Raw genomic sequence first — 26,673 nt, forward strand, 5'->3', positions numbered from 1 at the left:
AGCGCCCCAGCTGCTCTGCCACAGGCGTCTGGAGAAAAGCCTAGTCTGCTGGGGGGGAGGGGCGTACTAGCTGCGCCCCCCCCCCCCCCCAGCAGACCAGGAAGACGCGGGCGGCGGACCGAGACGCACCGCAGTCCCGCCACCTGGGTCCTCTGCGGCTTTGCTCCCCGTCTCCCTGGTCTGCCAGGGAGATGGGGAGCAAAGCCTCTGAGGACGCCAGCAGCGGGACAGCCGTGGCGCGCCTGGGCTGCTCCGCTGCCCGAGCCCCCCCCGTGGCTTTGCTCTGCGTCTCCCTGGTCTTCAGACCAGGGAGACGCGGAGAAAGCCCCGGAGTACACGGGTGGCAGGACCGCGAGGTCCCGCAGTCCGTGTCCTCCAGGGGAGCTCCGTTCGTAACTGCGGATCCAACGTAAGTCGGATCCGCGTAAGTCGGGGACAGCCTGTATTTGGGATGCCTCCACATTATGATGCACTAAGCATATATGAAGTTTTACAACAAGCTAGACTATTAATGAGATCTAATGTGCTTGGTGCTACTCCTAGGGAATTTCTGCCTGATTCAATCTGGCTGCTATTTTTGAAAAGTTTGACAAAAGTTTACTTAGAGAAAGGTTATCCAGCACTCCATTATCTTTAAGATATTCTACAAAAGGATGAAGTAATTAGACAAAAGTTACCTGAAAAGTCGTATCTGATCGTACCCATCCACCGCTTCTTTTCACTGTCTTTTAGAATATCACCATAAAAACCGTAACCCAACAGTGACACAGTGTACTTCAGAAATGCGTTGTTGTGATGTATGGAAGAGACATCCAGAGGCTGAGAATCACCTGTTAACAGAAATTCCAGGCTTTATCTCAGTTAAAAAATTCTTTGTTTCAAACCTGATACCTCTACTAATTTTTAACATTAAAAACATTTTGTTTTGCTGAGAGCTCTCTTATAAAACATGCATCAGAGAAAAAGAGAAAAATACCGCAAGGCTAGCAATGTCAAATACTGTTAAAGGAGGAAAAATAATGAAGACACAAGGAGGCAGTATACCAATGGGAGACAATGGAATGGGTGAAAGAGACAATTGCAGCATCTTGATGAATTCTACCATTTTTGAAGTTGCTTAATGTAATGTATTCGGGCTAATTCTATATTTTAGAATACATAAAAAAGCAATGCTTAAAAATACAAATTACACCTATATTTAATATTTTACGCCAAATACTATACTCTGAGCACGAGGGCCCCAATCCTGCAAAGATGTCCACAAATGCTTAACTTTATATTCACTTCAGTGGGACTACTCACAATTCATGAAGTTAAGTATTTGCCTAAATCTTTGCAAAAATATATAAATCACATTTTAGGATTACAATGGTTTAGCTTTTGAAAGCTAACAAATGCTGAAAGGTGGCATGCAAAATCTTAATGATGCTCTATCCTTCAGAATTACAATAGTTTTCAAATACATAACATTTTGTTCTTGTTTACAATAGATCATAACATTTTTATCAGTCTGCTGTGTATTGCTCTGTGCATGCTAGACAGTACCCACAAAAATGTATTCACCAAAAGTTAATGGTTTCAAAAAGTTATGAAAACAGTGGGTTAAAACAGAAATGCTCATTCAAACTTAATTCTCTTTAGCATCTATATAACTAGCAAACATCTCATACTTTATCCATTATAATCAAACTATATTCTTACACATGAAAGAAAGGCCTAAACAGAAATGATCACTCCTGGATATGTTAAGGCAGGCATGTCAAACTGGAAGCCTACTGAGGTCCACACAAATGAAAACTGATAGCTTTCAGGGCCACCAAAGAAAATGTACTTTATCAGAAAGTCGTAATTATTTATTATTATAGATTATGTTTTAGGTATATTTTATAATGTTTTTCAGGTCTTGTTTTAATATAATATAATAATTTGATGTATAAAATTGTTATTTGCACATATAAAATAATTTTTAATTTAAATATACATTTAACATACAGGCAGTCCCCAGGTTACATACAAGATAGGGACTGTAGGTTTGTTCTTAAGTTGAATCTGTATGAAAGTCGGAACTGGCGTCAGCCGCTGCTGAAACTGATCAGTTTCAACCGTGGCTGAATCTGGATGCCAGTTTTGACTTACATACAGATTCAACTTAAGAAACCCAGGAGTCCCCAAATCAGCTGCTGCTGAAACTGATCAGCGGTTGATTCCAGGAAGCCTGGGGTGGCTTTGCTCAGGTGTCCCTGGTCTGCTGGGGGGGTCCAGCGGCTTTGCTGGACCCCCCCAGCAGACCAGGGAGACCAGGAGAAGCTTTTCTCGCCCCGGAGGACACGGGTGGCGACCTGCCGCCCATGAGCTCCGGGGCGAGAAAAGCCCCGTTCCTAAGTGCGGATCCGACATAAGTCGGATCCGCATAAGTCGGGGACTGCCTGTACTTGTTAATTTTTTGTGAGATACATAACTTGTTTTGTTGAACTAAAAACAAGTATAGACCATGGTTAATCATCAGAACATGCTTCTGCGAAAATTTCAGATACTTTGTAAGTTTGAGATTTTGCATAAACATGTAATTATTCGTGCAACTGCAAAAAATTGACATATTTATTGTTATAAAATTAATATACATTTTGTGATTTTATTTGGGAATAAATACATAAAAAACAAAATAATCCCCTCCTCTCTCTCAGAGCAGGCACTCCCATACCTCCATTCTAACCCATTCCTCCTCCGTTCCCCCAGAGCCAGGTACCCCCAATTTAATGCCTCCTCCCTCCCCCAGAGACAGCCCACCCCAACCCAACGCCTCCCCCTCTTCCAGAGCCAAGCAATTCCTGCACCCCCAATCTAACCCCTCCCCCTTCCCCAGCCCCAGCCCCCCCAACCCAATGCCTCTCCTCTCCCAGAGCCAGGTGCCCCCAACCTAACACCTCCCTCCTCCTCCTCCAGAGCTAGCCCCCCCCAACCTAATGTTTCCCCACTCCCCCACAGCCAGGCACTCCCAGCCCCCCCAACATAATACCTGGTCTTGGAGACGCCATTGCTGCCACCACATATTTCTTCCTCAAGAGCACTGGGGCGACATGAGTATAGCAGCCAGCTGTGAGTGTGCGGTGGGCACCGTAAACAGAGCGGCCCAGCCGGCTGTAAGCACGTGTGCAGAGAGCTCAGCGCAGAGCGGCCTGGTTGGCTGTGAGCAAGTGCACAGAGCGCCTAGCGCAGAGCAGCCGAGCTGTGAGCACGTGCTGGGTGCCATGCATAGAGCAGCCCCAGCCGTGAGCAGTCGCTGTGGCACAGAGTGGCCTGGCTGGCTGTGATCTGTACTCGGCCACATGCTCTGAGTGGCCGGCGGGCCACACTTCATTCCTTTATAAAAAAGTACTGGTGGGCCGCAAAAAATTTCGATCGGGCCGCATCCGGTCCACCGAACGCCAGTGTGACATGCCTGTATTAAGGTCTTGAAAAGAAGTAAGTGGCATTTAAGCTGAATACCTACCTAAAATAATATGTAGCGCTGATGTTACTGGATCAGCGACACCAACTGTTGCATAGCATATGCAGTCCGTTGACCCTGTAAAAACAAATGCTTTTAATTTTTCATCCTCTAATAATAGAGAGAATACTGCTTTATATATGCGCAGTCATTCAAATAAAAACATTAAATTTGCTCTCATTGCTTTTATTCCATTCCCTGAAATGTGGAAATAGAATAAAACAAAGAAATAATATGGATATGAAAATTATAACAATCTATATTAGAACACTGATTTTCTCTCTCAGTGAAATTTACTCTTCTATGCACAAAGTCCATTTACTTCTATTTTATGCACTGAAGAATGCTGGATTTGGGGCGATAGAATCAGCTCCTACTTTACACCTCTTTATCTCAGCCTGTGGAAAGAAGTGGTAGCTGCTCCCACTTTACACCCAAAATTCAGAAATTCCTGCTCACTAAAACCTCATTAAAAGAGATAAGACAACCCACTCCCCAGCAATCAATTCACATCCTTGGGGCACAGTTCCTTAGAGCACATCTACAGAGCAGGGCAAAAGTTGAATTAAGCTATGCAACTGCAGCTACGTCAATTGTGTAGCAGAAGTCAAAATAGCTTAATTTGGCTTTTGGCGCTGTCTACACAGCAGGAAGTCGAAGGAATATTACCAAAGTACAAATTTACTGGGTTGTGGGCTCTATAATTAATCAGTAACTTTATATAAACGCCTGGATTGCACGTTTGAATGTTTGTCTGAAGTAAAGATACAACAAAAAGTCTAAAATCTAGCAGTTATACCTTGCCTTTGCATTAAAGGAGCATATTTATCATTACTGCATACTTTTGCTTAGATGAGGAACAGCTTATGATAAATCCCACATACTGGAAAAGAGTTGCTGTGACACAGAGTTTCCTAGGTAAAAAGTCCCTACTGTTCTTTAAAAAAAACTCTCATCTCAGACCTGATGAACTCACTACATGCAACTCATCATACAGGATATTTACCTATGTAAGCTAGCTATAGAAAACTCGTAACTTGTCAAGATTCATAATGATGACATTTATGTACAAGTAATATTTAAAATAATAAAAGTACTGTACTTGTATTGAAAGTATGGCTTTATGGACTCTGCATAAAAATTAGTTACCAGGAGATAATGTGTGTTGATGATAGCCCATTCAAACAGGAGGAAGTTGCCACCCTGCCTATTTTGCTGGCTATACAATATGAGGCTCAGTTGTTTGGTCTTGTCCAATGCTGAGACTTTCAATGGAAAACCATGAGAGGCAACAGTAGGCAATCAAAACCTCTTGAAGGTAAAAAAGAAACATTATAGCAAGACGGGAGCTCGCCATATCTATGAATAGATATAAAATTATTTTTCAGTCAAACACAGAAGAAGGGAAGGTATCCTGAATCCTTTCATTGTGGAAACACCTAGATAAACGAGGTGTTCTCATGAAAAATTGGGTCCTGGTTCACATGAAGTCAGCCAGTGCTGCAACAAACCGAACTCAGAGAAAGGATTCAGAAATCTACGTTTTAGATAATAAAGATAACTACTAAGTGTAGACTCGGGTTCTTTTTTTTTGTTTTGCTTTGTAACCATTTGTTTTCATCATTCTCACTTCTAGCAGAATCTTCATTCTTTTGTTTTTTTTACAAGTGCTTATGTGTTATTCAGGGGCAGTGCATTTAGATAAAACTAAACTGTTTCTCTTGCGGACAAAGGATCTGGAATGCCTGTTTGCAGACAATATCAGGGGCTGGATATCACAAAAGGGAACCATTCAAAAGGATAGGGATATTGTTAATCTGTAAAGTGAAGTCTCAGCTGTCATTGCCTGGAGGAGAGTGCACCAGTGGCTGTGAAGCTAGTGACATTAGGGAGCTGACACCTAAACGAAGGACAGGAAAGAACTCAGTGGGTAACACTGCCTCCCAGTTCTGGAAACACTGAGAACCATCATAGTTGTTAAAAGTAAACTTTGCTTTCTTTAGCACAGCAAATAATTCTTTTTCTACCTTCTGAATAATTTTAATAATTTTAGCTTCATGTCAATGGTTTTACTATTTTTGAAGGGACATGGTGAAATTTTACTCAATATTTAGATTTTGTAAAAACAAACAAATCTAAACCCAAGAGATTAGTTTGCATGCATTTTTAAAGATTCCAGTAAGACCAGTTTTTTGAGAGAGTAACAAGTTATATTGTGTACAAGCCAAACATCTCAGAATTCTATAAACATATATGACTTGCAAGTGACCTTAACTAGAAAAGCAAATTATAAAGAAGTGAAACAAAGTGAAATTGACTGTTTCTGTCTTCTTATTAATGCAAAGAAACATATTACACATAGTAAGGAATACTTTTGATTTGTTTGATCTGTTCATTGCCGCACAGATATGGAAGTTTTATTCAAAATTATTTTAAATGTGGCTACACCCCTTTAAGTTTTGGCCCTTCTTATCTATGTGTATAGATATTTAACATACCAAACATTTAACATTAGACAATTAAACCATAAAAAGATCTGTTCAACTAAGGACATCATCTATTTTATACTGTTTAAAATATATCACAGGATTAATTTAAAACCCTAATATAAAGGATGCATAATATACATCCAACCTTAGATTATGAAATACTGCCTTCAGATGAAGAACTGCAGAGTGAGTAGACTGAGTAGGGGGAAATTACCTTACAGGAGCCTAAACTGAGATGAGAAATGGGTTTGAGGAAAATCAAGGAAGGTTAAAAATGAGTAGTCCTGTGGCACCTTAGCAACTAACAAATATATAATCATGAGCTTTCATGGGCAAACCCCACTTCTTCAGATGATTAGTCAAGACAAAGCCAGGAGCCAGCATTTAGGTGAGATTTGCTATGGATCTGCCAGCCCTTCTCCTTCCTCCTTCCCTTAAATTGATAGCATAAGCTTTGAAGAACCCCTGTGTCCACTGGCTCATTTCAGATACAGCCCAGATATTCTGGACAGAGGCCAAGTCAGATTACTCCATTTTCACAAAGCCAATTCAGACTAAGAAACATGCCTAAGGATGAATGATTAATTTATTTGAAACGCTCTTTCCATTCATTTTCTCACCCCAGAGGAAATCAGGGCATACACTACTGGTAGATGGTGTCATCAGCACTGTCACTGAAAGATACTAGAGAGGAGGCTGTTCAATCTCATACAAACATTTTGCAGAAGCTGGACACAGTGATTTAGAGAGTTTAACGAGTAAGGCTCTGAAAGTTGGAGGAGGCAAACACACTTAATGTAATCATACTCCAAAAGAAACAGTAAGTGTGATAGAGAGACATTTCTGAAAGACCTGCAGTTCCGGTCACACTATCATGGGCAAGGATCCCAATTTCTTTTTTAGGGTAGTGACAAATATGATAGATGACAGGTGGCAAGAAGTCAAATCTGTGGTTTCATAGTAGTAACAGCTGTTCAGAGACTTAGTATGTTGAAATGCTAAACCAAATCTTTCCATTTTATTTTGCACTAGCTCCATATTCTGTCATCCAACAGTAGGAGCCCCAAGGGAATGAACAGAATAGGTAATCTATCCTGTCACCCATTCCCAGCTTCTGACAAACAAACTTGTGGTGGGAGAGGCCCAGGTTGGATATTAGGAAAAACTATTTCACTAGGAGAGTGGTGAAGCACTGGAATGGGTTACCTAGGGAAGTAGAGGAGTCTCCACCCCTAGAGGTATTTAAGTCTCGGCTTGATAAAGCCCTGGCTGTGTTGATATAGTTGGAATTGGTCCTGCCTAGAGCAGGGGGCTGGACTTGATGACCTTCTGAGGTCTCTTCCAGCTCTATGATTCTATGAACTAGGAACACCATCCCTTCCCTTCCTGGCTAATAGCCTGTCATGGCCATGAGGGATGGCCAGCAGCCTGGGGACTAAGGATTTAACTATGTCCCCTGTACCTAGCCAGGTATCTGCTCAGCCAATAGTAATGCAGGTAGGGATTTCAAACTGGGACAAAAGATTTTTAAATTTTCCCTCCTTTGTCTCTTGGCCAGTTTGCTCTCTAGATACTAAGGGAGACAGAAGACATGTCTCTCTTCAAGAAAAAGACTCTTCATAATATGTAAGCAGGGTAAAGTCTAGATAAATCCATCAGGTTTTATTGTTTTCTGGTTTGGGGATTTGGATCTGAAGTCTGTGCTGTTAGAAATGGATTTTCCTCCCTTTTACAACTAAGTTTTGGCCCATGGGGGAATCCTCCATAAGTATATAAATTAGTGGCTCTTACCATCTAGCCATTCCAACTATGCTTGTAACTGGGTATTGTTTTATTAATAATAAAAGTTTTCTTTTTTTAATTAACCTGGTATTGGTTCATTTCTGTGTCTTGGAAAATCTGTCTGTGGGATCTGCATGCCTCTGATGAGGGGACAGCAATCACAGACTGCAGCTTGTATTTTCTCTTTTCTTTTCAAGCTCTTTGGAGAAAAGAGCTTGGGGTGCCCTTGGATTGGTTTCAAGTGTCCACTCCTGTCAGTGGGTTCAAAAGCACTGGATGGTGGCAGCGGATTCCCCAAAATTTGGATATTAGTATTTTGGGGAGAGTTTTGTACCAAAGCCCACAGAGATCAAGTTTTGGGTTGCTTTTGCAGGGCCCCCACTTCCGCATTCATCCTGCCAGAGTGGGGAATAGCCATGACAAAGCCACTGATTGACCTATCCTCCATGAATTTATCTAGCTCTCTTTGAACCTCATTTGTAATAGTCTTGGCCTTCATAATATCCTCTAGCAAGGACTTTGTACAGGTTGATTGTGTGCTGTGCGAACAAATACTTCCTTTTGATTGTTTTAAACCTGCTACCTATTAATTTCATTTGGTGACCCCTAGTTCTTGTGTTATATAGGAAGGAGTAAATAACTCTTCTTCATTCACTGTTTTAACACCAGTCATGATTTTATGGACCTCCATCACATCCCCCCATGTCATCTCTTTTCCAATCTGAAAAATTCCAGGCTTATTAATCTCTCCTCATAAGGCAGCTATTCCATCTCCCTAACAATTTTTGTTGCCCATTTCTACACTTTTTTCAATGCCAACATATCTTTTTTGAGATGAAGGAACTACATCTGCCCACAGTATTCAAGATGTGGTGGGCATGCCATGGATTTACATAGAGGCAATAAGATATTCTCTCTCTATTCCTTTCTTAGTGATTTCCAGCATTCTTTGCTTTTTTAGCATCCACTGCATACAGAGTGGATGTTTTTAGAAAACTATCCACAATGACTCCAAGATCTCTCCTGAGTGATAACAGCTAATTTAGACCCAATGATTTTATACATATAATTGGGATTATGTTTTCAGATATGCCTTCATTTGCATTTACATTTAATTTAATCTGCTGTTTTGCTGCCCAGTCACCTACTTTAGTGAGATCCTTTTGACGTTCTTCACAGTCTGCTTTGAACTTAATTAATCTGAGCAGTTATCTATCATAAGCAAATCTTGCCACCTCACTGTTTATCCTGTTCTCAAGATCATTTATGATATATTGAATAGGACTGGTTCTAGTCAGACCCTTTGGGGACATCATTAGTTACCTCTCTCCATTCTGAATATTGACCAATTATTCCTGCCCTTTGTTTTCTATCTTTTAACCAGTTATCAATCCACGAGAGGACCTTCTCTCTTATCCCATAGCAGCTTACTTAAGAGCCTTTGGTGACAGACCTTGTCAAAGGCTTCTGGAAACCTAAGTACACTATATCCACTGGATTCCACTGGACTATATGCTTGTTGAGCTCCTCAAAGAATTCTAGTAGATTGGTGAGGCATGATTTCCCTTTACAAAAGGGAACTTAAGTTCAAAAGCCAAGGATTCTTAGCTTAACAATGGAGACTCACATATTGTCTACATTCCCTGTTCTTTGTTAGAGGAAAACCCATGCAGTGCCAGTAACCTTCACCAAGCTACTTCCAACTACAAATACGGGACCATGGGAACATTCCTGCTCTGATTCATTTTTGGAATTCTTGAATTCAGGCAGCGGTGTGGGAGACCTAAGGACAGAGATCACTGGAATTCATTCTGGCAAAGCCCTAAGGACACCTATATGCTGTCATTTGGACGATAACCTCTAATTCACCTGTGTATTATTTTCTTTAATTTATTAAAGAATTTCTTTTGTAAATTAATAAATCTTTAGTTAGTTTACTATGGATTGGCTAACCCTCTTGTTCTGGGTAAAATACTGAAGAATCCAGTGACCTGGGATGACTGAATGGTCCTTTGGAACTGGAAGAACCTAACGTTAGAAAGTGTTTTTGTTTTTAATAGCCTTGCATCCTAAACTGCAGCTTGTATGAGATAAACAGGAGTCTGTATTCCATGGTAAAACAAGTGTAATAGTTTAGGATTACTCTGATTACTAGGTTGGTAAATCTAATGATAGAATACAGGTTGGACCTCTCTCTCCAGCACCCTCAGGACCTGACCAGTCCCAAAGGAGGGAATTTGCGGGACCAGAGGAGATCCCCGATACTAGCTCCCCAGAGTACCTTCACTCCCTATCAGCCCGAGCCGTCACTCTACCCCACTGGGCTGCTGCATCTTTGGCCCTGGCTCTGCCATCAAAGCTGCTGCAGCTGCCATGTGTCCAGCCCTGGCCCCCCTACCACAGCTCTGCAAGTGCCACATCTCCTGCCCTGCTACTGGGGCTACTGCAGCCCCTGCTGGGCTACCAGGGCTCTGGGCCCAGCCCCAGAGAGCACAAAGCCACCAGCCCTAGAGGGATCCAAACCACCAGCCCTCTTGGTATTGTTGACTCCCTGGTCCAGGAACACCCATGCTCCTGCCGGACCACAAATGTTGCTGGATGAGGGAATCCCGATTTTGGGAAGTCCAACCTGTAATCATCAGTATGGGGGTTATCTGCCCTGTGTTCTGACAATCTGTTCTGAATTTAGCTTTCAAACAGGCTTTCAGTTTGGACTCATTCTAGGCACCTCAACTGGTATAATTAGCCTTCAGAATACAGGAATTTCCATGCCCTATCTTACTAATCATCCTTTGAATTTGGGTCTGATAGTAGCTAATTCCACAAGAAGTTGCAAGAAACCACATGGCAACTATTATGGGATAAGAAGATAATAGGGAAAGTTCCGTTCTGTAACTTGTGTGAAAGATTAGAACATGACATAAATCATGAGTGTTTGTAACTTTTAATAAAATTTTATTTTCTTTTTCTGTGAATGAACTCATTATCTGCCTGGACACTCATTAATGGATCTCCAGTCTCCATTTTGTTTCAGGGTCAATTCCACAAGCCAAATACACAGGGAAGGATTGGAACTTAACTTCATTTACAAGTTTAATTCTTATGCAAATAGTATGAACAGGGACATCGGCTACCTCACACACTACCTTTCACATTCTAATGACTTAACCAATCAGTGGAGGTGCTAATTATTATCAGTCTCTTGTAACTATCTGTCTACCCACAGTCTCTTTTTTTCCCTCCCCTTCTTTTGTCCTCCCCTCTCAGTTTTCCTTATTTATTCTTAGATCTGGATTTCCAATACTCCTGGATTTCCAATATGAAGAAATGGGTTGTGCCCACAAAAACTCATGATACCATCTACATGTTTTATTCGTATTTAAGGTGCTACTAGACTATTTGTTGTTGCTTAAGTTTTTCATTATCTAGGAGCATTTCCTTTCATCAGTATGAAATAAGGTCGGCTCCGGATAAGTTCAAAACCTCTTCATTTCCAAAACAGTACTGGCAGCAGCTGGACAGGCGAGAATCTATGATTGTAATGGGACTCAGAAGCTGATGAGAGATGTTTCAACCACAAACCTGGGCATGTGTATTGTTCCCCAATTCCTTATTTCAACTCATGCCCCTTCTACTCTCTGTACTCAACCATACCTTAAGGTTATCAAGATGGTCTTACTGACTGAAAACATCAAAATTAGACCCAGAAAGAATCTTTGCGTATGTAGAGGGCAGTGCCCAAAACACAGTGAAGGAAAACCTGTAGTGTTAAGAATGGTTGCTGGACTTGCTATATGTGTTTAGCCCTTTGAGAGAGCTGAGTGTGAAGTGAAGCCCTTTATCCTAGGGATGTTAGGAAGCCAGTAATTAGCCAGGTAGTTGATAGAATTTCTATGGACTACACAATTAGTCAATAAAGGGAGGAAGTGCTCCATCCTGGCTCACACTGGGTCCAGGAGCTACCCCTGCTGCATCTCTGCAGTTTAAATGTAGTAAGACACAGGTGGGCAGGAAGCCTGGCTCCTACTACATTTAAACAGCAGAGACACAGCGGGGGTAGGTCCCAGACCCAGTGCAAGCTGGGACTGAATTGGGCTTGCTCACAAAGAGTCCAACATCCCTGTCTGCGGGGGGTCCCAGTGCGGAAATGGAGCCCCTCCACAGAAAGGGGCTGCTGCTAGAGCAGCCTCTGATTGTGACCAGTTCCAGCCGCTGCAGACAGGGGCTGCTCCATGGGATATGGAGTAGCCTTTGCCTATGGTGAACCTGGGCCTGCCGCAGGTAGAGGCTGCTCCGCAGCAGTCTCCCCGACCCTCTCCCCGCATCCCTCCTCCCCCGCAGGCTACTACCTCCGATAGAGACAATGGTAGCAGCATGGGGTGGGGAGCAGGCGACACCATGGAGAGGATGCTGGGGGGGGGAAGGGAGTACTGACTTTTAAGCTAGCTCATCCCAACACCAGCTCCTGCTTCTCCCATCCCATCCTTGCTGCCTCTGATATGGGGGGGAGGGGAGAATGTAAGTAGTTGAGAACCGATAAGCCTAGGCTATTGGTTAGTCGACTACTCATTTACATCCCTCCTTTATCCAGCTGTGAGTAACTGGACTCCTGTAATAAAAAGTTAGGCTACGTCTATACTATGAACTAACATTGACACCTACCTTTCATAAATATGCTTGAACTATAGCTTCATGAGAGCCGGTATAGCTAGAGCAGTGTAGCTATAGTAGGAAGCCATAGCATGGCTTAGCTATACTGAGTACATACATCCCCGGGCTGCCAGTGGGCTTGTTCCTGGGCACCACTAAGCTGAGCTACCAATGCCTGTGCTACCACAGCTGTTATTTCCATTGGCCCTCTCTCAGGGAACTAGTGCAGGTATGTGCATTCAAGATAAAAATCACAGGCCTAGCTCCTAACGTGGATGTAGCCTTACAGTGCTTTCTTTGTTAAGGGCTGCATTTTTCTCTCTGGCGGGAAGGAAGGAATAGTTTTCTAGGTTTGTTTCACTTGAATAGACAGGGTCCCATACAACTCCAATCTCGATACAAGGTTACTGAATGTAGCTTGGTATGTGTGGGGCCAGGCTGGCATGAAATGAAATCAACCCCAAGTCAAGTGCTCCTTATGGTAGAAAATGATTGTTAAAAAAAATGCTATTCAAAACCTCTTGTGTATCACACAGGGAGGTCATAGAATGAGAGGGCTGAGCAACAACATTTAAAAGTAAAATAGCTGCACATGGTATACCGAGTCATTTGCTCACAACATATGCAAACTGACTTAACAGAGGATTGACTGTATCACTGCATGTTCTTAGCCTCAAAACGTTACTTGTGGTTATGACTGGACCATGGTACTACAACTGGGCACCACTATGAAAAGATGTTCCACAGCAATTTTGCAGGTGCATGAGTCTGAATCCAAGTCTCAAGTGGTACTGTTTATCAAAATAGCATGTGGTGCAAGAATTTTATTTGGAGCTCAGATTATCTCATTCCTATTACAGAAGGGCTGCAGGAGGCTTGCTACACTGCTCCCTGCTGGTTCCAGGTGTGGGAGAAGAGATACCTCCCGTCCCCGGCACCACAGCTTTGCTTCCCCAGCACCTGCTGGATTGGGTGGACTTCAGGTAGCACCACAAGTCTTCTATAGCCCCACTTCCATGAAAGAGGAATTGGAGAGAGCTCCCTGCACTGCTGTCCAAGCCACAGAACAGCAGGAAGGAAAGTCCCCATCTTCCACCTTGAAGTCTTGGCTAGAGACCTCTGCCGTGTTAGACTATGAGGTATTTTGGCTGAGTCCCTTCCTTCACCCCGAGCATGAAAGGCACATGGGTCAAGAAAGAGTGGGATAATGTGGAGGTTTCAGATAACTGGGAGCATACTGCAGATGGTTGAAGATCAAGTTTGAAGTCACGAGAGCTATAGAGTACATAAAGTCAATGGACGTTCTGGCTGCAGAAAGACTACAGGATTAGGAAATAACTTGGTACAAGAGGTTTGTGTTAATTATTGGCAACTTCTGTTGAAGTAGTAAATTCATTTCCGCTACATACCTTCCCCTTGGCCTTGATTCCATGTAAATGTTTTGCACATTTTTTCAAGAAAATGTGTAATAGTTTACAGTCAACATAATGTTCCCTTTGCATTGGGCATATTGAAGACGTGGTCATGACATTCACTAAATAGACATAGGGTGTGGATGAAGTTCATAATGTACATCCAAGGAGAAAGAATTACAAGTCTAAGGTGGAGATAAGCCACAGGATAATACTGCATTAAACAATATGACAGCTAAAGTAAGCAGCTAAACCAGGGGTAGGCAATCATTTTTTTTCTGGGGCCACTTCAAACATTTCTGAAGTGGCCCCGGGCCGCACTGGAAGGGTAGGAGAGGGGAGCAGGATACTTCCAGGTTCCCCATCCCCAGACCAATCATGATCTGGGGGTGGGGAAGCGCATTTGCCTGCCCCCCTTACCTCTAGGTGCCCATGCCCCTGGAGGAGACTTCCCATGCTCCCCTGCCCCCAGGCCAATAGGTTTCCTCCACTCTATCCCCACCCTGCACGACATTTAAAAGCACCATGTGCTCCTGGCAGGGTGGGAGGAGGCTTCGTGTGCTTCCCTATCCCCAGGGCAATCAGGGCCTGGGGGTAGAGTTGTTCATGAAGCCTCCTTCCACCCTGCCAGAAGTGTGGGGCGCTTTTAAGCGCCATGCGCTGCTTGCAGGGTGGGGACAGAGCAAAGGAAACTTCACATGCTCCTCTGCCCCCAGACTCTGATTAGCCTGGGGGCAGGAGCGTGCACAAAGCACCACAGTTTTTAAATTACTCTTTAATCTAGTGAGTTGACAAGTGAGAGTGGATGCACTCCCTGGAAACTGTCCTCTGTTGGCATAGAAGAACTCCTACTACAACTCTCTGAACATAATGGCTACGTCTACACTATGAGTTTTTTCGGCAAAAAATACACTAACACGATCTCATTTGCATATTTTCTGCCAATCCGTTTTTGCGCAAAAACAAGCAGTGTGAACGTTTTCTTTATGCACAACCCTCCCCTTTTTCCGCAAGATCCTTATGCCCATACCAAGAAAACTTGTACTGTAGATTTAGCCAGTATGAAATCAAAGTAGGGCTATGTTTGATTTCTTAGAATCCATTTGATGACATTGGCAGAAACAATCCAGTGTTTCAAGAGAAATTTGACAGGCTAAATCATTTGTTACTCGATTTGCAATATAGAAGTCTTTTGTCATATTGTTACTAGTGCTGGAACAATCCTAAAACAGTGAAGTAGACTACAGCACAGAGGTACAAATCAACTGATTGATTCACGAGGGCAGAGCTATACGACTATATGTACATTCAGCATCATGGGTAGCAATCTGGTCAACAGGTTTCATTCATGCCAGTAAATGCACAGGTTTATTTAACTTCAGTATGCAATTAATGAATACAAAAGGACTGGTGCTATGGCCAACAGGGGACATGTCAAAGAAATATACTAATGACCACCTGATCAGTCATATAGGTAAATTGCCACTAGATGCATTGTTCACTATATATAAACATCATAGCTCACAGTGTAGCACTAAACATTTTGAACAGCAGCTTTGGTTTCTGCTAGTGAACATAGAAACAAAGTGCTTGAGAAGCCCAGGTGGGTGAGTATATGTGATGGTATTATCATGCCTATGTCCATGCATTAAGTTCACAGATAAGGCATATACAAATAATTTTTGAATTTCCAGGCATGAATTAAGCCTGATGAAGTGTCTGCTATTCTGAATGCTATCAACTTAAGAAGTGAACTGGACACTATCTGGAATGTTGTGATTGGTTTTTGCATACACATCATAGATTACTTCTGAATTTAACAGGTTATACATAGAAAAAGATTAAATTTCTATTGCTGTCTAAACAATATTTGGGGGTATACCCAACCGAAGGAAGGAAGGTATTTTGAACCATAAAGGTTCCCAGGTTTGTAAGAAACAATTCAATGGAAGACGGCACAGTGACAGAAGCAGAGTATCTTGAAGGAGAAAGTCCATAAGGAAAATTTAATAGGAAGCAGTGAGAAGTGTGCAAGGAAACTGGTGTAGCATAAGAGAGGAAGCCATCAAAGTAATAGAGAAACAGTCTCAGAAGCCAGTCTAATATAGAGGAGTGACTCTAATAGTACTAAGATCAAAGGCACAACTACCACCTCAAAACAGGCCTCTTATTCCGTTTTAAATATTGAGATTAAAAGCAGGAAATATGACCCACAGAAACATACTTCTACCTTAGCTGAGCTTCATACTAAGAGTCTACATCTTCCCATCTCCCAGCCCCTCACCATAGGACAGGCTTCTCAGATTTTTCTTCCTTGCTTCATTGATTCTCTTATATTATCCCCAATTTTCTCGAACATTTTACCCTACTTCTATTACATTTTTCTTACTTCCTCAGTAAGGGTATCCTGCTATCACAGCACTTTCTTCAGTTTTCTAGGCATACCTAGGGACATGCCTGTAGAGATTGGGGGAAAAAAAGAGCGGTCACAAGGGAGAAAAAAAAAGACTGGCAAAGATGGGTAAATAAAGTTAGGAGGACTTTTGAAAGCAAGAAGCTTCAATTTGATGTGAAAAAGAAAGTTTTTTAAAAGCATACGCTTAAGTGGGGGACATTTTAAATCAGTGTTTCTGAAAGTGTGTTCCGTGGCACACCGGTGTGCCACAAGGCAGTTGAAGGTATGCTGCTAAGAACAGTGTTCAAAATGGTCACCCTTAAAAGGGCAATTCCTGCTCTCCTGATAAAAGGGAAAACTGTTCAGTTTTTTGCTTAACTTCTTTTCCCTGTCCTTTTTTGGTTGTTTTGCTCAACAACTTTTCCCTTGGGAATGGCCACCCTTAACGGGGCAAGCCTCCTTTCCCTCCCCCCCCCCCCCCCCCCGACTCCAACAAAAACATTCTTTGTGTTCCCCATTAAAAAAAATTATTGTTTGGAGTTCCTCGATCTTAAAAAGTTTAAGAAACACTGTTTTAAATAAAAGCTGTGTGAAGGAAGGAAGGGAAAAGGAAAGGTTTGTAAGTAGTATGAACACTTAGGACTGGTCTACACTAAAGGGGAAAGTTGAGTTAAGATACACAACTCCAGCTATGTTAATTATGCAGCTGGAGTCAACGGATCTTAATCGTGTATCTGGGCCATCCACACAGGGGAAGGTCAATGGGAGCAAATACTGCCATCAACATCTCTTACACTCCTCATGAAGAGCAGGAGTGCAGGTGCCAACAAGGGCAACCTTCAATTCAAATTAACGGGTCTAGTAAAGATCAAATTAATTCGAACCCTGGAAAAATTGACTGCGGCAGCATCCATATTTCACATAGCATAGACATAGTCTTGCTTTCCAACACACAGAGTTAAACTAGGAACAAAAACTTCAACTAGAACAATGGCTTCTGCTACAATGCATCATCCTACTTTTATCTGCTCTTAAAATGGTTTTTTTCAATTCTTGGGTATATCCTGAATTTCCTTCAAAACTTCAATTGAACATTTTCTTTATTATTAATTGGAAAGCATGCATAGCATGACAGATTGTACTGTAAAGTTTCCCTTTTGTCCCACAGCACAAGTGAAACAACACAGAATACACTATAAACCAGCTAATCTACTAACAGTTACTGAACCTTTTCATTCTATAGTTCCCTTTGGGCTCAGCTCTTAACATGAACTTCCTGTACTTTGCATTCAGGCTGACTTTTCACAAATGAATGTTCCATTTTATCAGTCTACTTCGAAAGGAGGTGGGTGATGAGGTTCATATTAATAATCAATATGTACTCAGCATACTTGCACAGAGACAGGGCCTCCATTGCAGGGGGTCCCACGCAACCAATGAATTCAAAAATAAAGAAATGGACAAGTGGCCTGCGGGTCACTTCTAACACACTAGATTATTTGGCCCGCTACACCATTCACTGATGGGGAGTGGGAGATCCTCTTCCCACGGCCCATCTCACCACTAAGATCCTGCAACCTCCATGGGGAGTCTGACATGCTGCAGGCCACAGAAGGCATACTGCTGCAGACAGAACTCTATTCTTCCAGGAGTCAATGGCACTGCCTTGCTGCTTGGCACTGCCAAGAGCTGTTTTTTTAGAATTTTGATGCATTTTCTCCCATTCCTCAATAGTCTTGGAACTGTGACTTGACTCCCCAGAACCACAGTATGGAACAAATGTTCTACCATATAGAACTTGAATAAAGATTTTTGGATAAATGTAACAGATGCTAGACAATATGCCTTTGCTAGCCACTTAAGATTTTAAATGTTACCTCCCTTGTCTCCAAAACACCCTTCTAAATCAGAACGGTTTGCTATAAAAATTCAATACATGTGTCTAATCTGAACAAGGAAAAATGAATAGCTACACGCACACTAAATTAAATATTACAGAAATAGATTTCCAATTCCAGAATGACAACATATAATATTTTTGTAGCCATAATTTTGTCTCATCAGAAACTCTCATCTAATATACACTGCACTCAGATTAACACCAGGACTACCACTGAGTGAGTTCACAAGGGTTTGGAAGAGAAACCCTGCAAATTTTTCTCAAACAGGTCACTGACCATTTCACACATGGACATCTTATGAGCTAGGAGACCTGAAATTGAGCATTAAGACTTGCATAATGAACAGAAATATGAATTACTGAAGTATACATTATACATAAGCATCTCTTTAAACAAAGATAAGAAATTGAAAATAAAACATTAAGACTCCCTGCCCTTCCTCCTAATTTTCAACAGTAAAAGCTAAACCAGTAAAAGCTAAACCAAAAAACCATAAATGCGTAATCAATTATTATGCATAAGGATTTATATTTATAAATTTGTTCCCTAAAAGAATATGCAACAAATAATGTAGAGGTTGTAGCACGTTAAAGACTAAAATTTATTTAGACATACACTTTCATGGGCTGGAATCCACTTTGTCATATGCACGATATGTTAGCCTTCAAAGTGCCACAGGACTCCTCACTGTTTTTGCTGAAACATACTAACTCTCTGAAATTTAGAGGTTAGCTTCCTTAAACATGTTCATTAAATATATTTTTTCAAAATTGCTATTTCAGAGCTAAAAGTAAAAATATGACTGTATTGGTAGAATGTGTAATACAAAACTTTGGAAATTACAGGACAATACAATATAAATTCACATATAAAAATGGCTGTAACAGTGGACGAAATGAATGCAAAAAGAAACAACTCAAATTTGTAGCAAACAGACTATAAAGGATCACACAAGAAAGAAACCTGAAGTTTAATACTTTAACATCAGTGAAGATTGTTTAAAAAAAACCCATAATTGCAAGTGTGTACATTAAACAAATGTCAGACGGTGACAAACTCATATACTGTACTTCAAAACCAAAAACATTTCAACTCCACTTTAATTTGTTCCTATCCCTAAAGTTTAAGGGTGCCGTAACCTAACTATGAGAGCTATGCTTTTTAGCTGCATCTTCTTTAGGCCATCCACACCATAAATAGATAAATGTTTTCAAATAAACCTGTCAAACCCTGAACACTTTACTCAGACAAACACACACACACACACACACACACACACACACACACACACACACCAACCTTGACTGAAGTCAATGGAACTTGTACTTGAGCAAAGAGTAAGGAGTGAGAGCAATTCAGATTTTGTTTGAGGTGTACAATTAAGTTGTAAATGGATTTGAGTGTGTGTCTTCATTAATATTATTAGGAGGAGCACATGCAAATCTCTACAGAGTGATTTCTAGAAAGCACATCTGATATACGGTACCTCACTGGACTATAAGACTAAATGAACAGGAGTGAGAGTTGGGTAAGTTTAACAGAACATAAATATCAAAACACTGAAATCCAGAATTTTTCTGTATTTTACCATCAATATACTCAGTGTTTTGTTTCTTACTACACTCTAGTTTCAACTTTTAGTCATTTACTCAAAGGCAGTCATGTGACTGTCAAAGAATAATTTTGTGCCTTACCTGAATTGTATGTCCACACACATCTGCAGTTCTAGAAACACCCCTGGGTATTATTAATATGAACTCCAGTTCTGGAAGAGGGAAAGCTCCCTCTAGCCCAGACTACATTTTGCATAGAGCCTTAGGAATCTCCTTTTTTGGTTATATGGGTCATTACTTTTCAAGTGTCAAAAATGTTTAGTTTTTGTAGTTAAATCTACATTGCCAGCAGACTTCACTTGGAAGAAAGAGCTTTGAACAATGCTTCTCATCAGTAGTAATGAGAATTAAACTGAAAAAGGTGGCTGGCTATCATAGAACTGGAAAGAACCTCTAAAGGTCATCACGTCCAGTCCCCTGCACACATGGCAGAACCAAACACCATCTAGATCATCCATGACAGGTGTTTGTCTAACCTGCTGTTAAAAATCTCCAATGATGGAGATTCCACAACCTCCTTTGCAATTTAAGCCCATTGCTTCATGTCATATCCTCAGAGGTTAAGGAGAATAAATTTCTCTTTCTTCCAGTTAACAACCTTTTAGGTATTTGAAAACTGTTATGTTCCCTCTCAGTCTTCCCTTCTCCAGATTAAACAAATTCACAATCTTAGTGAATTAGAATAAACAAGCACTTCATTAGACCCTGGTCTACACTAGGGAGTTATTTTGAAATAACTCATGGAGTGTACACACTTTTCTTATTTAAAAAGAAAAGGCTGGTTATTTTGAAACAACAACTCCTACTTTCCAAGAGGAGTAATGCTTATTTCAAAATAGAGGTAGTGTGGACGCTCCACTGTTGCTATTTTGAAGTTACCACTCCCCAAATCATTCCATGTAATTTCTCCCCAGTGTTTCCTGGGGCTTTAAGTTAAGGGAACATGTTCACATTAAGGCAGCCTGCCTTGGACTAATTTTGAGGCTACCTTGTAGTGTGGACACATTATCACAAAATAGTTATTTTATGAGCTATTACTTCAAAATAACGCTAACATATCTCCTAACGTAGGCAGGCCCTGAGATATGGAAGAAAACTAGCAGCAGGGCTTCTTCAGGCCTTATGACTACAGGACGTCAAGAAGAACATAAAAGATACACCTGTCTCTGGAAACTGTAGCCTGGCTTTCCAATGGTTCTATGCTTCTTGTGGCAGAAGCACAGAGAGGAGGTGAGGTTGTGTTTATATCACAAAAGGGATTTCAACACCTGAATACAGAATATTGGGGTGCTTTTACTGTACAAGATGTTTAGCCTCTATTCAGTAGGTTTCATAAAACAATGTTTTCAGTTAAGTGGTTGTTAGTTTGATTTTTTCCTTACCTTTCTTTTTCATTAACATTTATACTAGTATATGTAAGACCCAGAATACTAAATATAAGAAAGCAGTTCTTAGGTACTACAATAATTGTTATATACTTTAATTTTTGCTTCCTTCCCTCTTGCAAATTCCCTCTTCCACAAAAAAGGCATTGCAGCCATCACTATCTATACTGGCCCACCAATATCTTTATGGAGTATTACTATTCATATTGAATTCTACAGGTAGGCCTAACTACAAAAAGTTGTTTAATCAATAAATTAAGTAAACTGAAAGATAACCCTTTTTCATTCTTACCAGCAGGGATAATGCCAATCCTTATATTGTTCTGGACTAATGGTGCTTTGGGATTATTCTGATCTATGCCAGAATCCTTCTGTATTCTTCCAATTAGACCATGCATCACTTCACTGAACATTCCGTCCCCACCAACACAAACAATACTGCCAGAAAACACAAGTTAGAACACATGCTAACAGTCAATAAACACATTCAGATGTTCCAATTAGAGCAGACACCATTTATAAAAAGAGTTATCACTTTGTTCTTCCTATTTACCTTTATGATATATAAAAAAGGGGCACAGTTATCTTAAAACATTCTATTAAAAATACAAACAAAAAATTCAAAAAAACCCAAGTTAGACGCAGGAGCCACTAGCATGTCCCTCAGCCAAATTATGTAACTTTATAACAATTTTTTCTATTTTTAAATGTGCTCCCTCCCCCCACTGCTGTGTGAACACAGACACAAACATTAGTGAAAACTAACTATACAAGTAAAACAATGAAACAGACTGTACACAAAGAGCACTCAAATACAAGACAAAGTAAAAATTCCTCCCCTCTTTTAGCTGATATATTTATAAATAATTGGTAAATTCAAATAGATTATAGTTGTATCTCTTTTAAATAGAATTGTATTACATATTATCTAGGTTTTATATTATTTCATCAACTTTATTTAATGTGCTGTGCCACACACAATTACTATAAAAGACATACTTTGAATCCTTAACTAAATGTTATACATTTAAAAACCTTATAGTATCTACTACATATATTAGAAATGTGTGTCTGTCCGTTTGTTCAAGAACTCCTCTGGAACAATAAGAGCTAGGACCATCAAATTTGGCGTGCAGGTTCCTTTTAGCATAACTTAAAATAAGGCAAGGGATCCATTGTGCAAGGTCAATGGGATGTGCCTGGAATCAGATTGTATTATATAATACAGATGGGAGTTGTCTGACAGCAGGGACATTTAGGCTCCACCATGACCACAGCGGGGTCGCAGCACCAGTAAGAGTGGCCACATGGGGGTAGAACTCTGCATGTTGCAGGCCATGAGCTGGATAAGTGGCCTTCCTTCCCCAAAGCTTCAGGTGAAACCCTTCCCCTGTGGTCACCAGCTCCAGTGCCAGACCTGCGAAGAGGCAGCCCTGCTGGCCAGCAACCTCCCCAGGGAGTAGCCACTCCTGGGATGGGCAGCACAGTCCCTGCAGTTGCACCTTCCCCCTATCTCCACCACACAGGAGGAGCCAACGGGCAGGGCACAGCTGCCCCAGCCTGCCTCTAGGTCCCTCCAATTGCCCCCATAATCCCTAAGCCCCTACCCTGAAATCGTGCACCCTCCCACCCCTACACTGAGCCCCTCCTCATCTCAACACCTGTACCCTCCCACCCTGAGCCCCAACCCCAATTCCCCCCCCCCCCACCTCCAGCCCTGATTCTCCCCCCCTCTACGCCCAGCACCCTGCCTTGAAGGACCCGAGCAAAGCTGAGTAAGTCTTCTAGTATGTTTATAAAATGGAATGCTACTGGAGTCTCAAGTCTCAAAAGTACATAGGCATATATACTATCTATCTAAAGTAACTTATGCTTCCTAATTAGGGATGTTAGATAATGTGTAATTGAATAGTCATGTAAATGCATAAAATTTTAGCCATTACATGACTATTCGATAGTCCCAGGGGGAGGGGCCAGCAGTCAGTGCGCTCCAACCACACTGCCAGGAAGCCCTCAGCCACCCTGCACTGATGCCTCTGTATCAGAGGAAGCAGCATAGGGTGGCAGGTGGGAGCTGGTCCACAAGAGGATACAGTTTAAAGACTTGCTTTCCTCACAGACTGGGTGCCTGCCGCCCTACAATGCAGTTCCTGTCTATGGGGGGTCCAAACTCCCCACAGACAGATGCTGTGCCTCAAGACTTCGTGCATTCCCCCTCCCTCAGCCTGATTGGCCTGGAGGTGTGGGAGTGAGTGCATGAAGTCTCTCGTCCCTACTCCCACCCTGCAAGGAGCGAGTGGCACCTAGAGTGAACCATTAGCTGTTCATAATAGCTGGAAGATCACTCTAAACACCGTGTACCCCTGGCAGGGGGAGAATACTGTGTGTGCTCCACTGTCTCCAGGTCTCAACAGGCCACAGACTGGATCAACCCACTTGGCAGGCTAGATCTGGCCCGCAGAGGCTCTTGCCACCCCTGTGCTAAATCCTGACACCTTAAATTGCCTTGTTACGCAAAAGCATTAAAGAGTTGGATACACCAAGATTACAATTCTACAACCAGACAAGTCATTTTAACTATCTTCATAAATGAGTTTGTTTTCCAAATTTAATCCAGTTTAACTGGAGAAGCAACCGTAGTTGAAGCTCAGAATGGACAGAAGCCAAAACTGTAGCCAAAAGTAACATCAGAAACAAAGTATTACTTCATTGTAAATAATACCTGGTCTGTGCATAAGTGTTAACAAAATTCAATCCCTTTAAAAAAAAAAATCTTAATAGGGCCCAAGAAGAGTTATAATTAAAAAAAACTTCCAATGGGATGCATTATGAAAATGAGCCCAGTCTAGTCTTCAGAAAATTGTGTAAAAAGTCCCCAAGCTACACATACAAGCATTGGAAAGTAACATATTAAAACAAGTGGATTAGTACAATTACTCTCTAGTTTGTTCACCGTGTAACTAACTTGCAGGACCTGTTTCTCTTTAGTATTCATTCCTCATGAGGAATACTTTATTGCATATTCTACACTCTCTGTCTGAAACAGACTAGTGCAGGAAATAGGCACTCCACAGTTCAGATCAGAACAGAATTTGTCCTCATCATCATTCAACTCATGTAGACTATTATACTGATTCACTTTTTCATGTTACTTGTTCATTTAAATATTTCAATTCTGACAACAAAGCAGTTCAGTTGTCAAACGAATCAAACTCTTGGCATAGAGTAGAAAAATAAGCAGTTAAGGGGAAACCCTGTGGATATCCTACCTAAGTGACATTTATTCTTTTAGAGAACCTCTATTTGGTCCAGTACTGGAATCACTAAGCTATAAATATAATATAAATATTCAATATTTGTTCTACATGCCAAATACCTGGTTTTAAAAGTAAAAAAGAGGGCCAATTGCTCAGTTGTACATTATACCTCATTTTCTCACCTCCTTAAGTATGTACTATACATGTTTACATCCTTTACAAATTTCTTCCCCAATTCTAGATTGGATTTATGGTACTGTGAAGGCAAGGAAGTAGTTTGGAATTAAATGTACAATTGATAAGGATATTATCATTTTGCTCTCAACTAACAGCAAGTACAGATTCAATATTACCAGGATGAAACAGATGCCTATCCCTTCTGAGGATAACGGCCAATGTAATAGAGATCAAGAAATTCAGAGTATATTGCTTTGACTCAAAACCGGAAGTGAATATCAAAATGTCAATATGCAAAAAAATTGTGCTTCAGTGAAGAGATTCTGTATCTCTAGAGTAGTGCTTCTCAAAGTGCTCCACGAAACTAAAGGGAGCAGCAGGAAGCGGTAGCTCAGTCCATGCTGCCATCCGTGGCTCCCCTTAGCTGCAAACGATGAACTGGAGCCAATGGGAACTGTGAGAACTGCATGGCCACAATGCTGGTAAGTAAACAAACTGGCATGGTCAGTTAACATGGTTCTCAAAGTGGTTTTGCGGACCACTTTGAGAAGCACTACTCTAGAGCTATTCCTTGTTTTAATTATGCTTATGAATCTGCATCCCAGGCCTGGTTATTTGGTACCATTCCCAACTTTTAAGCTGAAGCATCACATGAATTGATCTCAGACAAATTGATTTGAAAAGATTTTTTATAACTGGATCTGTGGCAATCACGTATGCAGAAAAAAACAAAGTATCAGCTTAGTAACACTTTCTTCTAAAGATCAGACCCTCACTGTAACTAAATTTTTTACTGAATTACTGTAAGACACTGAACTATTTTTGCCTCTTTTTTAGTCTTGTTTTGTTTAAATAGCTTGGACTTTTCTCTTAGCCGTATGAAAGGAGTTCCAATTAAAATCTAATGTTAGAGAGATAAAATGGAGATATTCAGGAATAAGAAGATGACTGTATATAAAAGGACACCTGACTCGTTTTAAAGTAAGTATTTGAACAAATATTGGGCGTTATTTTCTCTGGGGATATACAGGCAGTCCTCGGGTTACGTACAAGATAGGGACTGTAGGTTTGTTCTTAAGTTGAATTTGTATGTAAGTCGGAACTAGTACATATTGTAGGGGAAACTCTAGCCAAACATTTCTCCAGAGCTCAGTTTTATTCTCCCACATCTCACTTCCCTCAGTCCTTTATTCTCAAGCTGAGGTGTCTGCTGAGAAAAGCCGCTCCGCATCTCCCTGGTCTGCTGGGGGAGGGGGACGCTAGCTTTGCGTCTCCCTGGTCTACTGGGGGAAAGCAGCTAGTGCGGGGTTGCCTCACCCCGTTTGTAAGTAGGGATCCGATGTAAGTCGGATCCATGTAACCCGGGGACTGCCTGTAGCTTAAAATTATGAGATTTTAAAATAATAGCTTTGGGCAGCTTTCTGTTTAATGTCCAGTTTTGGAACCTTTGAGGTTAACTCAGATCATATTTTCAAGCTTTGTGCCACAACCATGAGGATCAAAAATAACACACTTTTATTTAAAGGGAAAGCTTTGATGCTTTAAATAAAATACCACATATGGTGAGAGTTGGCAATGGAATTGCAGCTTCTGTCCCTTCTCAGCTTTACACCTGATTGAGATTTCATGGCTTCTAGTGATGCACCCATATTACACAGGGATGGTGCTCAAGGCAAGGAAAGCAAAGGTCAGTCTCTATCATGGTCCACTGCCTCTGAAGTTAGAGAGACAGAGGGTTAAGATGGTGCTCTGACTGTTGGTGTTGTGTATGCCCACACATGTAACTGTTTAGCTATTTAAACTTAAGAGTAACCCTGACTTTTTTCCATTGTAGTTTTCCCCCAGGTCTATCTTTATTTAAATCTAGGGCTTGGAGAGTTGCAAATAGCATTACTGTATGTTATGTATTTAATTCCATGTCTCTCTCATAATATATATCATGTCTGTTATTTACTCCTTATATGTCACAAATTATTCAATAAAGCAGTCATTTGGGTGTCAAAAAGCATCCACTAAGTATGAATTGAACAGCTCTATTTACTATTTTTTTCTGTTTTTATAAATTGAACTTTTATCCCTTCTCTCGGTGGCTTATGTAGTAGTACATGTTTGGAATCATGTGGTA

The 26,673-nt window shown here is 41.2% G+C and overlaps 1 protein-coding gene across 2 annotated transcripts in view; it reads right to left on the bottom strand.

Annotated features, from left to right (window-relative positions):
- Window positions 1-26,673, bottom strand: part of CERK (ceramide kinase) — a 65,602-nt gene that overhangs the window by 19,968 nt on the left and 18,961 nt on the right. For both annotated transcript variants that reach the window (XM_006120418.4, XM_006120417.4), the window contains exons 6-8: window positions 21,407-21,552; window positions 3,491-3,565; window positions 678-830 (exon numbers count right to left, since the gene is read on the bottom strand). In XM_006120418.4, the coding sequence (XP_006120480.2) occupies window positions 678-830; window positions 3,491-3,565; window positions 21,407-21,552 (374 nt within the window). The remainder of the gene's footprint in view (window positions 1-677; window positions 831-3,490; window positions 3,566-21,406; window positions 21,553-26,673) is intronic.

The sequence above is a fragment of the Pelodiscus sinensis genome, chromosome 1 (assembly GCF_049634645.1).
Source record: "Pelodiscus sinensis isolate JC-2024 chromosome 1, ASM4963464v1, whole genome shotgun sequence".
In the NCBI taxonomy this organism is placed as follows: Eukaryota; Metazoa; Chordata; order Testudines; family Trionychidae; genus Pelodiscus; species Pelodiscus sinensis.